The sequence below is a fragment of the Genypterus blacodes genome, unplaced genomic scaffold (genome assembly GCF_046128005.1).
Source record: "Genypterus blacodes isolate CSIRO-AG114 ecotype Tasmania unplaced genomic scaffold, CSIRO-AGI_Gbla_v1 ptg000111l_1, whole genome shotgun sequence".
NCBI classification, from domain to species: Eukaryota; Metazoa; Chordata; class Actinopteri; order Ophidiiformes; family Ophidiidae; genus Genypterus; species Genypterus blacodes.
The window spans coordinates 1,477,836-1,493,327 of record NW_027466915.1 but is presented as its reverse complement, the minus strand read 5'-3'; the positions used below and the strand labels follow the sequence as shown (position 1 = coordinate 1,493,327).

The following is a 15,492-nucleotide window of genomic DNA, read 5'->3' as shown; positions in this document are numbered from 1 at the left end:
GACACCGCACACCTGATACATAGTGATAACGCACACAGCATCTACAAACAATTGCTATGTAGAAAACTGGACTGATTTGTCTACACACTACTAAATACGTGTATTATTTAAAAAATACAAATCGAAAAAACATCAGAAAAAGTCATTTTTTTATTTTGTCTAGACTTCGATTCTAGATTCTTGGGTTAAATTTATGTAAACTGGTTAACGTTTTGGTATGTCCTTCAGAATAAACTCACCAGAGCTATCATATCCGCAAGTAATTGACATATTACCTCTTCGTTCCAATACTAAAAATGTTTTTATGGCTTACTAGAAGATGTAATATAACCCCTGTCCGATATTTACGACATAAAATGTTTACAAGTGTCACTGTTATCAGGACACAAACTTTTTTCTGTATATATCACTTGTGCTGACATTCGATTATATTTTCCTGTAAAATGTTATCGCCTCAATCACAAATTTGCACGAGTGTCAATTCGAGTAACAGCTGATCAAGATCGAGGGAGTGAACTCGGAGCGAACTACTCCTGAGACTCTCTCTCTTTGTTCTGTCGCGCCGTGTTCCCACGGGACGTGAACGCTGTGTCACACAGTGTCAATATAATGTGTGCGGCAACATGTGAGGCAGCCGGAGGGGGGCGGGGTCGCTCCCAGCCGGCACATGTTCACTGCCGGGGCGAGGCAACGGGGCAGCCGGGCAGGGCGGAGTGGCACCGTGAGGCTCCTCCCGTGTTGTGTGTGTGTGTGTACAGCTCCACTGGTTGTGACTAATACAAGCCAGAGAATCACGTACCATCAGCTGATTACATAATTCTACGATTCTTTCCTACGCTCAACATGTGTGAAACTTTCTCTCCTTGTATGAGCACTTATACACGTGTATACAACGATAGAGCTTTGTCCTGTTTAGCTGCTAAGAGGACAATGGAAAGGTCTGGTGCAAGAGTTATGAAATGTAAAAGTCGAAATAGTACAGATGATGAATATATCATGTATCTGCGGAAAAATATAAAAAACAATAATGACATCACTGTAATCCATGGCTTTGCTTCTGAAGCTCCAAGACAAAATAAATGTATCTCAGCAGGGCAAGATTAATCAAATCCGCATACAACCTCCTCAATATAAACACTTACACTCTCTATCTCTGTGTACTTGTGAACTCCGTCTACATTGAATATGTTTTGCTTAAATTGTGTTTCAAACCGTTTGCTGTTACTGCAGCTTAACCACATCTTTCGCCAAAGGTTTGCTTAAGTCATCAGCCTCCCCTACAATGCAACAAACTTACTGTCACACTAAGCTGCGCAATCTATGTAAGAGTTCATTTCTGCTTCTCCTGCACAAGCAGACAAAAGGCCCACAGGGCAGCACACACACCAGCCATGTGTTTAATTACAACCAGAGGAAGGTGTCTGAAGTAGAGAAGACCACATTTCTCTATGGGAGCCCTGCATAAAAAAATAAAGGAGGAGCCTGAATAACCTCCCAAGATATATAGACTAACCCTAACCCTTTGCCCTAAACTTTCTCCTTATGAAGTAGGCAGAGGAGTTCGTACATGAGAGGGAGGCTCAGGAACTAGTGGAACTGCTGTTAAATCACATTGAAAGGAATCACTTGAGGTGTTTTGGGCATTCAGTTAGGATGCCTCCAGGGAGGTACTGAGTTTCACCATGAGGCAGAGCCAGAACATGATTTGTGACGAGACGTAGAGGGAACTTGCATGAACGTCCGTCCTCGCTGTCTGGATGTCATCTAAATAATGAGGTCACGCGTTAATGAAATCCAGCCAAGAGTTGGAAACATCAGCCTTCTTCCCTTCTCAGCTCAGCTGTAATTTATGAAGTTATTAGAGTGGGAGTTGTGAATCACTGAATAGGGACCTGTTGCTGGAACATGGACAGCACAAGCTTCACAGTTATGGGTTATTTTATGAATGAATGATGATAGCAATACAGCAAAGAGGATGGAAAGAAGAGCACAATTGCCCACAAAGGGAAATTAAATCCCAATGCAGAAAGCATCCACATGACCAGGACACTTGGTGATGCAAGGCGTTTATGCAAGTCCTGTGATTGGATATCGGTGTATGGATAACATATCTAACATGCATAACATGCCGACATTTGGCTTGTGACCCTGAATATGAGAAGAGAAAAGTACAGAATTTGCAAATGTTCATGATGCCAATCCGTCTTTGAATTTATTCTCCCAAGGGTTTTTCCCTTATGAAGGTTTTGGGTCATTTTTCCCTCATCTTCCTTGAGGATGGTCAGGGACAGTCTGCTGGTGTGGGTCTGTAAAAGCCCTTTGAGACACCGTATGCGATATTGGGCTATACAAATACATTTGGTTTTATTTGATTTGACATTACCATACACAAACCCTTATTGCTAAAAAGCAAATTTGATGAAAATAGAAATGAGCTGGAGGGAGCCAAAATATATTTTTTCATGCATTTTCATTTGTCATCAACAAAAAAGTGCAAAAAGGTAGATAGAAACCTGGCTATTGTGGCTTTACGATAAGTTTCATCCATAGAATTTAGTGTTGAAAAAACCAATCATGTGGCGATATGTAGAATCGATACAAACAGACACACACTGCCATGTATTAAGACAGTTAAAAACATGTATTGGATCATTGTCTTTCAGAATTACATTCATAGACAAATAGAAATGGATCGAGTAGAATAATGTAATTGAATAACACATACATTTCTTTTAACCATTATGAATTTCCTCAATTTGAGAGCATCTCTGGAGCAGAGATGGAGGTAAGAGGGGGGATGGGGGGAGGGGTGGTGTACATGAAGGACGAGGGAGAACAGCAAGTCGAAAAACAGTAAAACCAGAGGAAGGATACAAGACGAAAAACAAAAATAACGGAAATTATTTCAAAACAGCACATAGGTAGAAGGCTCTGTGAGCAACAGGAAGTTGAGCAGGTCGGCTACATCGGCCCTTAATTTATTACCAGTGACTAACAGCATAGCACCAATGCAATGCAATGGTGGGTGCATTTTCCATTTCCACTCCCCAGCATTGCAAACAAAAAACGGTGTAAGCTTCTGAAGATGTTCCAATTGTTCAGCAATTTGTGAAAGTTGGGGAAAAATTTATAGAAATCAAATCAATAAAGAACCCAACATCATATATGCAAGTCACAATTGCACTGAAACAACAAAGGGGGTAATTCATAATACACAGCGGCAGATTTCAGAGGATGATGAGGGCAAATAGTGACACACAGCCACGTTCCCTCATTCACTAACAATGCAAAAATCCTGTTTCAATCTGATGATCAATATCAGCGGCAAGAGATCTGGGTGGTTATTTCTTTTTAAACTACATTAGCTCATGTGTTAGTGATCACAAATTGTGACCTAGGAGCCCACTCAGTTGATTAGTCAGTTTATTTAAATGAGCAAGTTTTGTTCATTCTGCCGCCTTCTCCTTGCACATCAACCTCTGCGTTCTGTCTCTCTCTCTCTCTCAAATAAAAAAATAGTTAATGTTTTTTTTTTTTTTTTTTTTTTTTATGAATTACCCCCATTGTCTTTGGCTACTTTGAAATTCTTAGATAACATGTCATCAGTTTGTGAAAAGGCTATGACGAAATATCCCAGAGTGCCCTCAGAAAGGGTTACTTACACTCAGAATACCAACAGCTCCCCTCAAAGTGCTATTCATTTACAAAAGCTTCAGTTTGGTGACAGAGTGGATTGGGGTGTTTGGTACTTCACTTTCTGAATGAAACCAACTGTAGAACATTTTGCGAAGAAAAGGCACAGACAACCATCCGGAAAGCTTTTTAGCTTCAACATGGACATTGTTCATCTGAGGATAAATGAGGTCTGTAACAAACTGCTTATTGACCCTTTTCATTAAATCACATTGGTGGTGCGCATTTTGGTGATCGAAATGTGTTCGAAAAAATTAAAAACCAGGTTGTTGTTTTTTTTAAATAACATATACACCTTGGGCATTTAGCTATTCCCAATACCCATCCATTGCTGTGTCACACATGAGATAGATCTACAGTATGAACCAAAAAAAAAAAAAAATCACATTCTAAGTTGAGAGCAAACTAATATACTGTACAAGAGAATTGTTTGATTGCATACAGTTGATAAAGGAAACCCCCTCTCTCTCCAACACTTCTCATGATTTGCACTGTAATAGGTGTTTTCACCCAAGACGCACAGTGTTTTGCAGTATTGCCAATTCATCTGATGTTTCCGAAAGCGTACTGGGCGAGCGTTCTACAAAAACACACGCACACACAAAACCTCATGCTCTCACACATTCTCTGCTGACATTCAGTTTGGATTTGATGCCCAAGTAAAAAAAAAAAAATCAGCCCATAAACTGCCACACTGCCGACATCCTCCCTCATTTTGAGAACCAGTTTGTTACTACCGGTAACAACTAGTTCTAGAGAAGAGCACTTGATGAAGAAACTGAATGGCTTATAAGACCATAAGAAAGACAGCAATTGATGGTTTTACAGTCTAAAAAAAGTAGCAGCAGTTATTTATAGGCCATCTGGAGGTGCTATAGACGGAATCCTGATTATGTTGTTGATTTGTGCTGGTGAGTATATGAGGTACTGGAGTCCAGTTTGATACAGTACAGCCAGTGCGGCCCGGCTCTGTCCGTAGTGTGGATGAAGGGGGTTTATAGAGAACAATATGGCTGCCAGCCTAGGCACTTAAATCCTGGAGATGCTGGTCATTAATAGCTGTAAGGGAACCGTCTGTGTTCACGCCTCGTGTGTTGGTGTTTGTGTGTGTGTGAATTTACGTGTGTGGTGGAGATGCAATCAGTCTCTTATGCTAGCAGAATAGGAGAACTGGGGGAAATGTGCTTGCTGGGTGACATCCTCAAAATCCATACTGTTATCTGGAAAAACCAACAAGACAAAGAAAAGTCAGTTTGCATGCTCCGGGTGAAATGTGAAAAGTGATGGTTTGAAATTGTACACATGCACTTTGATTTGCTGCATCCTGTGAGTGTAACCGATCCTCCAGGTTTGACCCATCAGCGGTTTCTCTGTTGCGAAAACGGATGCCATAATCAGTGCGTTGCGCCAAAGTGAAAGCAAGTAGGTATAAAAAGAGAAGTTCTGCCATTTAGTGAGCCAGAGGGGGGCAATTGCCGATAAACAACCAAATGTTACAAATGTGTGTTGTTGTACAACCATCTAAACATTATTTGTAGGTGTGGTCGTTGCTCAAATTGTGTTGGTCAGGGGAATGTGTTGACTTGCATTCATTTTAGAGCAGCACACTCCCAGGATAGTGTTCTCGCCACAATGAGGGAGGGTTGAGTCAAACCGGGCGGATCGATTACACTGATAAGATGCAGCAAATATGTAAAACTCTTTACTGTCGCTGTAAATCATCAGTGGAGGCCACGTCAGCGTACAAGGGAGAGCAGCGCTGCCTGGGCCTGCCTGCTCCACTCTAACTATACTTACACTTGTCTGGAGGTGTGAGTGTGATAGTCTGCGCTGTGAACTCCTCATCAAAGTACCGGGTGTCCGTCTCTGATGTTACTTGTGGTTTGAAGAGAGGGGTGAGCTGATGGGGGAACAAGCAACGTTTAATAACAGGGCCTAGGCTGCATTTGTCTTTTTATTCAACAAAAAACTATGTTTCACATCTAGGTGACAGGGAAGTCCTACAGAATGAATTGAGCTCCATAGCAGAAACAGTGCAACTTTTTTTTATTGCTCTTTCCAATTTCTATCTGTTTTTTCCAAATCCTCTCTGACATGCGCCAGAGGGACAGAGATAAGTTTGTAATAAAGGTTTTAACCAATCAAGGGCAGTGTATACTGTATGTGTGCATATACTCTTTTAATATAAAATCAAATAGAAGGGTGAAAATGAAACACTCTTTTGTTTGTTTGTTTGTTTGATACTGAATTTTAGAGTTTCCCCTCATCTTCCTTGAGAGCTTTGGGCTGGGTTGGGAATTTTTCCTGATGTTGTGGGTCTGTAAAGCCCTTTGAGACATTGTATGTGATATTTCGGCTCTACAAATAACCCCCGACTTGAATTGACAATTTAGCAGTTCATTTGTCATTGTTCATTTGGTGTGCAAAACAACATAATAGTAGAAATAAGATACGTATAAAATAGCCTTATACTGTGTGTTTACACTGACTTCTCAGCTGGCATCATGTGGACTGGCTGGTACACATGATGTCAGCTGAAAACCATCAAAGTGGCACATACAAAGACTGAGCAGTATGTCAGTCTGGCTTCCTCTGACTTACCTTCTTCTGTACCACATCCTGCCAGTTAATGGTGATGAAGAACTTGTGACTCATTACTTCTTTGGCATCATTGGGACTTCCACCTAACCTGTAAATGTAAACCAGACTTTGTGAGAATCTAGTAGAGATTTCCATTTCCAAACAAACACAGTAGCCATTCAGCATAAGCACCTCTGCTTGGGGTCCTTCTTGAGCAAGCCGGCCAGCAGGGACTTGGCTTCAGGTGACAGGTTCCTGGGGAAGCGGATCTCCTCCATGAGGATGAGCTCAAACAAACGCTCATGGTCCTGGTTGTAGAAGGGGAGGCGGCCGCACATCATCTCATACATGACCACACCCAGACCCCACCAGTCCACTGCCCGGCCGTAGTCATTGTCCTCTAGCACCTGTAAGAGAACAGAGGCATAGTTTATTTAATTAATTTTTAATTGTACAACAGTATTTCAGACCAACTAGTCTATTCAGTCAAAGGGACACGTCACTGAGTACTGTTTACATAGGGCACAATGAAATAAGGGGTATTCTTTCAATTCAATTCAATTCTCATGATAAAACGTGTGTGTAGTAAATCAAATGAATTTACAAAAGATACACAGCTTGATGACATTTGAATTGAAGTAAATGGCTTCACAGCATGAATGAAAAATACACATGCTACATGAATTCACAACAATGTAAGTGGCTACTTCCCCATAAAGCAAAAGTAGGTTCCTCTTTTTTTTTTACAGAATGGGATGTTGGACTGAACGCAGCTACAAAGTCCTCAACAAACTCACAACATGTACCTGATGATTTACTTGTAGTTTGATTAGGACCTTGGACTGGCAAACTCAAAGGACAGAACTTGTCCTTGTTACGCAGCCCCACACACAGGATTAATAATCGTCTACATCATGTTCACTGACTGCACATTTGAACCTTACATGTTCTGCATGGGCAAAGCTTTCTCTATCTCTTGACACGTGTATGCAAGCTCAACAAGTAAACCTGCTCTCCAAAGACTCTGTATACATTCTGTTCGCTGCCACATGACAATGATAATAGTGTCTGCCTGAAAAAGCAGGCCGCGGTATCTTGCACTGACGTGAGGAAATCAGACAGTTGAACTGCGTACACCCTGAACTTTCAGGCCCCCTAAATTGGTTTGAAACCGAGGTTTAACTCAAAATCATAATGAGGAAAGCTGTCTGTGCTTGTTGCTTTAATATCACACACGATGAAACACAAAAGACATTTACACTAACATAAACATGTTTTCATGTAACTCCAAAATCTCCCAAATTCAGCCTAATGCCACATTTAACGCTTGTATTTTTATGACTGGATTCAATGATTAAATTATAGTTGCTGCAATGGACATTAAAGCCTTACCTCCCACTTCAGCCATTCAATCAACTAACCCCCATTTACTCTCTATCTTGCAGTGAGCGCAACTTGAGACAACGCTTCTGCTTATAGAAACACAGTTACGCCACTACAAAAATTTGTTGACTTGCACTGAAGATGGTATTATTATATAAAGTTCCTTCACATCTGATTTTCAATCACGTTTCAGTAAAAACACAAACATATGGATTTTTAAAGTTAAAAACGGTCTGGTCTAAAACAAGCAAATACACAGATGCCTTACCTCAGGTGCCAGGTACTCAGGAGTTCCACAGAAGGTTTTCATGGTGGCATCAGGAGTGATGCCTTCCTTACAAAGGCCAAAGTCTGTGATTTTAATATGGCCGTCTTTGTCCAGCATCAGGTTCTCCAGCTAAGAGGACATAATGACATACAAAGCAGATGTGAGTCTGATGATAAATCATATGTACTTGAAGCAAATAACAACGATGGATCCGCTGAAGTTTGATAGGAATCTTGGTGGAGAATGTTACACTCATAAACATAAGAGAACCCTGACTGGCTTCAACAAAAAGCATCATCTTCATCATCCTCATAATAATGAGTAACGTGGTGGATAAAAGACAAAAGGTACCATATTTCAAAGACCAAAGACTTTCAAGTGACACATGGAGAGAATCCATTTCTAAATTCATAGTTTCTACTGGGCAACTGGAAATAAAGGAATCTAGAAAGCAGTGATGGTGGATGAGGCACAGACACTCAGTGCTGTTTAGGCTTAGTGCAGAGAGAGAAAGTGCACTGGAAATCGTCGAAGCAAACAAAAACACAGGAGTATACGCTCCAGTTTAATGAATATCAATCATATTGAAGGTTCTAAGTAACAGAACACATCAGCAAAAGAAAATGTTGCTTCCTTTATAAATCACTGCCTTGAAGCCATGGTCAGTGCGACCTTGGTGGAGAAGTATTACAAGCTTGACCTAAACGCTGTCTGAATACCAGAACATTCAATTGATATCACATACTCTGCAGTAAGTAACATTATCACAAGGTTTAAACTTTGGACAAATAGAAGAAAAAGGAAAGCTCATGAGATGTGATTCACTCTTTGTTGTCAACAGCCCACAGAGTATAAACTGGCTTAGTCTGTTTATGACAATAACATTGCAACCTGATTAGTGGTCACTTATTGGGGTCACTGATTACATAGATCACCTTGAAGAACCGCAAACTAACTTAAGCATGCTAATGTTTAAACATTGTTATTTGAACACTTATTATAGGTTACTTGGCCTGGGTTGTTTTTCAACTAAACATGACGCAACAAAGGCGCTTCAACTTTAGGTTGCCGCTCATTGTCGAGGCCATATAAGGAAAGTGCCAATTCCAGCCATACAATGTGCAAGTGGCGCATTTTCAGACTTAAATTCAATGGAGCATATCCTTTTAAAGCACAGCCAGATACTGACGAAGTAGGAGGTATAGTAGATTTAGAAGTGGCATTACCCTCATAACAAGCTCCATCTTTCAACTTGTACACACAAAACAAACTAATTTTCACCAATCAGCCCATTTTACAAAGAGAAAGATGACAGAACTTCTCTTATGGCCACTTAACTTGTGTTTGGATGATTTTATTTGGTCCAAAAATGACTTTTAATTCATTTAAAACTGAATGAAAGTCACTGGTCATTTCAACTTCGACCCTCAAGACTGTCAAGGGATTTCAGTTGTGTATAAGTGGATAAATGCTTATTCTTTCCAAATGAGTAAAGTCTTATCATGAATGTTGGTCTATCAAAATAACCTGGTGAAATCCAAAAATGGTTCTTTGTTATTCATGGGGTCAGAATCGGGCTTTGATTTCATGTGGCGAACACTGATTTTGTATTGAATTCACCTTCAGATCCCGGTAAACAACCTCGCGTGAATGGAGGTACTCGAGAGCCGACACAATCTCAGCTCCGTAGAAGCGAGCCCGGTCCTCTGTGAACACTCGCTCCCGTGACAGGTGGAAGAAGAGCTGAAGAGGGAGGGAGAGCAGATGGAGACAAAGCATAGCAGTTGGAGACGATCTAATTGAGTGTGCACGGCAAGCTGTTGACACCAAGTGACATTTGTGGATCTACATGTGACCGGGATGCGTGTATGTGATGTCTCACCTCGCCTCCGTTGGCATATTCCATTACAAAACACAGCCGATCGTTGGTTTGGAAAGCATATTTCAGCGTCTGTAAGGCAACGTTGATCAAGTAAGAAAGGCTACAAACTAACAGAAAATGATTTCATTGGCTCGCACAAAAACTGGTTTGATATCATGACGGATGTGTAGGCCACACCCCCTTTCCAACCTAAATAAATGCCATCCATTAACAGATCATTGTGATATTTTGGAAAGGTTTAAAATACTTTGTTCCAAAAACTCAGTGTGGCTACATTTAGACAAAATGAGATCACAGATAAGAACTTAAAACAAACAAAACAACGCACCCGAACTGTAAGTAGCTGCTGAAGAACACACAACACATGCTGAGAAGTGTTGTCAGTACTGTCGGACACTTTCCAGGCTGACAAGAGAACCACTTGGCTCATGGAGATGAAAATCTCAAGCAAGCTCTGTCTGTCTGTCTGTTACTGTCTGTATTTACTAGCATCTTCACTCTAGAGCCCCTCTGCCTATTAGCATCCATTCAAGTGTGGACAGGACAATGTACTCACTGTGAGGAAGGGGTGTCTTGTATTTTGTAACACTCTGCTTTCTGTAACTGTGTGGGCCACCTCATCCTGCAAATACAAACATTATTACACATTAGTGTCAGAAATATTCACATTGTATAAAATCTTATACAATCTTTACTTTGATGTTGTTATATGTGATGTTTTAACTCCATAATGAAATTTAAATTCACTTCAACTTTGTTTTGTTATTGCCCAGGTAGTTATGTAGTGCAATTGTAGAATTGCAGGTGGCAAGTCTGTGTGTGCACAGGTTTATTTGGATCAAATGTTTATCACACATGCATTCCTTCTGTACCCAACATTATATGGCTGGGATGAATTGGGCGCATACACACAAACAAAGGCTATTCTTATTTACCTTCGCAATGATGACCTCTTTGCGCAGTATTTTCATGGCATAATGTACTCCAGTGGACTTCTCTTTGACAAGGATCACCTTTCCAAACGTCCCCTTCCCAAGAAGCTTCAGGTACTCAAAGTCACTCATTGTCTAGAAAGAGCACAAGTGGATATATTGATTCATTTCCAATTAATTTGATCAAGATATGGTGACAGAAATGCAGTACATAAATGCCATTAATGTTCTTTATATCTGACCATAACTTTTTCAAATAGAAAGAAAATATGCAATAATCATAAATTTGCATTTTCTGTTACAGCAATTCAGCATTAACTTTCATTGTTCAATTTCAAAATGGTTTGCCTCAGTACATTTTCAGAGCCAAGTTTACGAGAAACATATTATCAGCTTCACACATACGGAGTATCACACTACAGAGTGTTAGTTCCTATCTTGAACATGTATTTTCATGCATTGCATGTGCAACTGGACTGGTAAGGGACTTTTCTCATATAGTATATTACCATTATTAATATATATCATAAATATATATGATATACCTCTACTCCTTTTGGAACCCCTACCCCCCATTTAGACCAAGTCACACGCGTGCTCCGTGCTTCTATGTGCCAAATGGATGTTCTTACCACTTTGGTGTGGCTTTTGGACATTGCCACCTCCATCTCTTCCAGGCTGCTTTCAGTGGGTGAGCCAAACATATCCATAGGTTCCTCCTCCTCCTCACGGCCTTTCCGACCGTTAGCCACGGCCTGGATCGCTCGCATCCACTCCTCTCTGAGAAGCAAAAATACAATGCACAGTCACACACCGTGCCGCACTCTGTTCTGGAAGTTTGAGACTCTGCTACAGAGAGAAGATGGGACGTGGATGGGATCAGGGACATCCACACTTGCATCTACAAGCTATGTAGTTCTCAAATATATATCTCATTCAACAAGTTTAATGCATTTGCAAGCTTATTTTCATAATGTACTACTATTAACCAACATGGGAGCTACTAACTTGCTTTAGAAAATGGTCCAATAGAGACAGTGTGTAAATAAAAAAGGGAAAATGTTCCATCTCTTTCCATTTACTTGTATTGTACAGCAGTGCCTCCTTGTCACATTGCTCAGGTAGTTAACAATAAAAAGTTGTTGTGCTGTGGGCTAACATATGTAGGAAACTGTGGGATCCTGTCGCTCGGTAACTCATGGATGTGCAGCAGGCATTTTGCTACACTTACGAAACACAAGTTACCCTCAGGATAACTGGGTTGCTGTAAATGACACTAACGCATGCAGATTGTTTTCACTTCCTATAGTATTCCCAGTTGTCACTTTTGCATTTCAGTGGGATAATGTCTTCAAGAGGTGGTGGAAGGCAGGGGAGATATTGAGGGAGCCGAAAAATTCTCAGCCTCTCCAGGTCTGTTCCTCACAGGGTAGCAAAGTCCTTCCAAATCTCTTTCTACAGGCATTTAGTTTAGTTGATCCATTGTTTGGTCACAATGATTCACGCTGGGTATAATCCTGTCCGTTGGGCGTGGATTTCAGAATATGATGTGATGCGCTCTCTCCATATATGACATCAAATGGTATCATCTAACACATCAAAAGACTGAGATACGGTTCTTTAAAGGCAGACCGTCACATTTGTAAGGTTTCCTCACCAGTTACCACATTGAAAATCTCATTGTTGGAGTTGTAATGCTCAAAAAAAAAAATTGAATTGTTACTTTTACAGTACAAAGCAGTGGATGTTGTTAGTTGAATGCTAGTTGAACTGATATGCATTCCTGGTTGTGAAAGGCGAATAATAAAGCTGAAAATCCCTTTGAGAAAATTGACAACAGCTCTATGGCAAAACCCAAGTGAAACGATTAATCCTGCACATTTTAGCTTCGAAAAAACACATTTTTTAACCTCTCTTCATTGGTGTCCACATGGAAGGTGCGTTCAATAACGGAGGTCCACTGCAGGCAACGGATGACAAATGTATTGGGCCGGGGTCTTTCTGTCTTCATTAACTGGCATTCTGTGAAAATAACAAATAATACTGAAGACTGCAGGCTGATAACCATTTAACCTTTCAGTGCCTGAGGAATTTACAGCCTGAAATGGAAGGAAAATCAGACAACTGAACTGACAATTGATAATTCTAAAAGTAAAAACAAAGAAAATGTTTGGTGTAGTGTTGATTTAGTATGGGGAACACTGACGTGCCACTGAGAAGTTGTTGAGTGGCGGCGAAGTCTGGTCGTTTAGACCGGGCTTGTCCTTGTAGCCGATGAAAGAACCGTCACTTTTCAAGATGAAGTACCTGGCTCTCCATGTCTTGATATATTCACCTGGATGAGACACAAGAGATGCCATTTGGATGCACTGCATGAATTACAAAACATTTTGCCCTCTCTTCCTGCTATTTACCTCTTTTTTGGAGCCAGCCCTCTCTGACTACACTGACTTCATTCATGGTGAGAGATGAGCTTCAGAGAGGGTCAGGAAAAGGAGATTGGGGAAGGGGACAGTGGATTTCTCTGTTGACCTGTTCAAGTCTCAATCGCAGTCAGAGAGAGAACAGCCCCTGCTGAACGGCTGAAAAATAAAGAACAGAAATTAAGACCGAGTCATCTTCAAACACAATCTGACTAGTTCACTAAAGTTAGAAAATGTTAAGATTAAACTGGTGAGTGATATTTAACTCCTTCTACTGCCAAATCAATGCATTGGGATTTTATGAAGGTCGGATTCCTCATCAAAATGACAGTTTTCATATTTTTTTAACTATTTTTATGTTATCCAAAGACACTAGTGTTAAGGTATTATACTATTACTATTATTATTATTATTACTATTAATTTTTATTATTATAAACTATCATTATTACACTGTCACTAAATGTATTGTGAAAATCCCAGTTGTTCTCATTATGTGAAGGGGAAGAATGTTGTTATTGTGATCTAAACTAAACTGTAAATGTTAACAGTTAACTGTCAGCTAACTTCAGCAAGGAAATCATTGGATTAGATGATGTGTGTTGCAATGCTATGGGAATAAGCCCCAACACAACAGATCAGTAATATTCACGATGAAAATAGGCGTTAAATTTTCACTGGATGCATAACAAAGAAGCTAAAACAGGGACAATCGCAAAATTAATATGAGATGGAAAATACTGAAGAAAAACACATTCAATCAAATGAAATATATTTTAATGTAACAAAAATGTTTTCCCACAACTTTGACGAGGTTGCAGTGACAACACTTGTGTTAAAAAGACGAAAACAAATGAGTAGGAAAAGCAGAGTCTATAACTAAAATGTTGTAAGCAAATATAATTTGCACAGATATGACAAAAAGGTACACTATTTTAATAAAATCTAAACTTTAGAGCATTGACTTAATTATTCGTGCCTTTATCAACTCAAGAACACACAACAGGAAGTAGAAGCCGACATTTAGTTGTAAACAATGTTGTTGTGGCAGAACTGCTACATGCCGAACATATCTATACAAAACGTTTTAATATTTCTCACACATTAACCGAAAAGCAATAAGAAATATAAAGAAAGTTTATATTTTTAGTTTCAAAGGAAATGTGTCGTGTGCTATCCGGTGAACAGCACCTGGGCTAAAATTGAAGATAAAGCTAAATTTAAAGGGTAACGTTATATTAACACTCACCGCAAAGTGTGTGGATAATTTCCCTAATAAGCTCATTTATTTGCAAGTATAAACTTACTACTCCGACTGGGAAGTACAACCTGAGCAGCGTTATTCGGCTGTAACCTTGTTGTTGGCGTTAGCTCGGCTGCCATTTAACGTTAGCCTGCATTTGACTTAAACATTGACAGCAGTTAGCCACACGCTAGCGAATAAGTTAACTTTCAACGAAGGAGTTTAACAAGATACGATTTCTGCATCTGAATGGAGAACCAGCGCATATCTGAAAGTATATTTCCAATACCATCTACCAATACTGTTACAGCGATAAACGAACGGCAGCTTTTCGAATAAACGTCACTTAAGTTTTAAGTAGCGGGTAGCGAGTAACTAAAGCTTACTTGCTGTTAGTTCTTAGACAAACACAATATGGCTCACTGATGTTTTACAGGTAGAAGTCCGACTTCTCTCCTATGCTCGGTACTTTTCAGGCCGCGTACTAGTGCAAAGTAGGAACGAGAGACACTTGATCCTACTGAAATCACTAAATTGTTTGTTTATTATTAGTAAACACAGGCTTAAAGTGGCGATCAAATGCCTTTTTCTGCTCCGGCACATGTAGCTGTGCTAGTTGCGAGTCATGCCAGTCAAATAGACATCCGATCAGTCCCGAGATAAAAAAGCAACTCCAACGAGTCTAACACAGAGATCGGATTTATATTAAAAGAAATAAGTTTAGCACCTAAACACACAATTGTCGAGTCTTTACCACACGTTGCTCTCGTCTTCGGGCAGTTTTGACAGGCTGGATCCAGAGCAGAGCAGGCCATCCACCCAGAAAAACACCGAGCACTTTCTTCTTCTTCTTCCACTCACACGCTGCTCCTCTCTGTAACCACACTGCCATCTACAGGCCATGGGACGCAAAGCACTCTGAAGTCTGGTTGGCATTTTGCAAAGGTTTGCTGTTCAGGACAGTATAAGCGGAAGTGTATATTTAATTACAAAAAGTAGTCTGAGATACGATATACGCTATTATTTTTCATAGCAATTTTAGAAGAAAAGGTACTTCTCTATGTGCAATTTAAGGTTCAAACTCACAGG

The 15,492-nt window shown here is 40.1% G+C and overlaps 1 protein-coding gene across 3 annotated transcripts; it reads right to left on the bottom strand.

The window, feature by feature from the left end:
- Positions 1-2,339: 2,339 nt before the first annotated feature.
- On the bottom strand, positions 2,340-15,282 carry LOC143009212 (RAC-beta serine/threonine-protein kinase-like). Of its 3 annotated transcripts, none has more exons than XM_076161243.1 (14): positions 15,158-15,282; positions 13,153-13,320; positions 12,945-13,073; positions 12,649-12,760; positions 11,371-11,518; positions 10,742-10,873; positions 10,363-10,428; positions 9,807-9,875; positions 9,545-9,667; positions 7,925-8,053; positions 6,466-6,680; positions 6,295-6,382; positions 5,491-5,593; positions 2,340-4,913 (listed from the first exon to the last, which is right to left on the bottom strand). In XM_076161243.1, the coding sequence occupies exons 2-14, from the start codon at positions 13,196-13,198 to the stop codon at positions 4,834-4,836; spliced, it is 1,440 nt and encodes a 479-aa protein (XP_076017358.1). In that variant the 5' UTR covers positions 13,199-13,320; positions 15,158-15,282; the 3' UTR covers positions 2,340-4,833. The 3 variants fall into 3 exon arrangements, with proteins under 3 accessions (XP_076017358.1, XP_076017355.1, XP_076017356.1); XM_076161240.1 differs by having other exon boundaries at positions 15,131-15,281; XM_076161241.1 differs by having other exon boundaries at positions 15,141-15,281.
- Between the last annotated feature and the right edge of the window lie 210 nt (positions 15,283-15,492).

Bases quoted from the DNA above. Each gene is read 5' to 3' on its own strand.
- LOC143009212 (XM_076161243.1), bottom strand. From the start codon at position 13,198: ATGAATGAAGTCAGTGTAGTCAGAGAGGGCTGGCTCCAAAAAAGAG. The intron at 10,429-10,741 runs GTAAATAAGAAT...TTGTATTTGCAG, and splicing joins AAGAGGTCATCATTGCGAAG to GATGAGGTGGCCCACACAGT. The intron at 9,668-9,806 runs GTGAGACATCAC...CTCCCTCTTCAG, and splicing joins AATATGCCAACGGAGGCGAG to CTCTTCTTCCACCTGTCACG.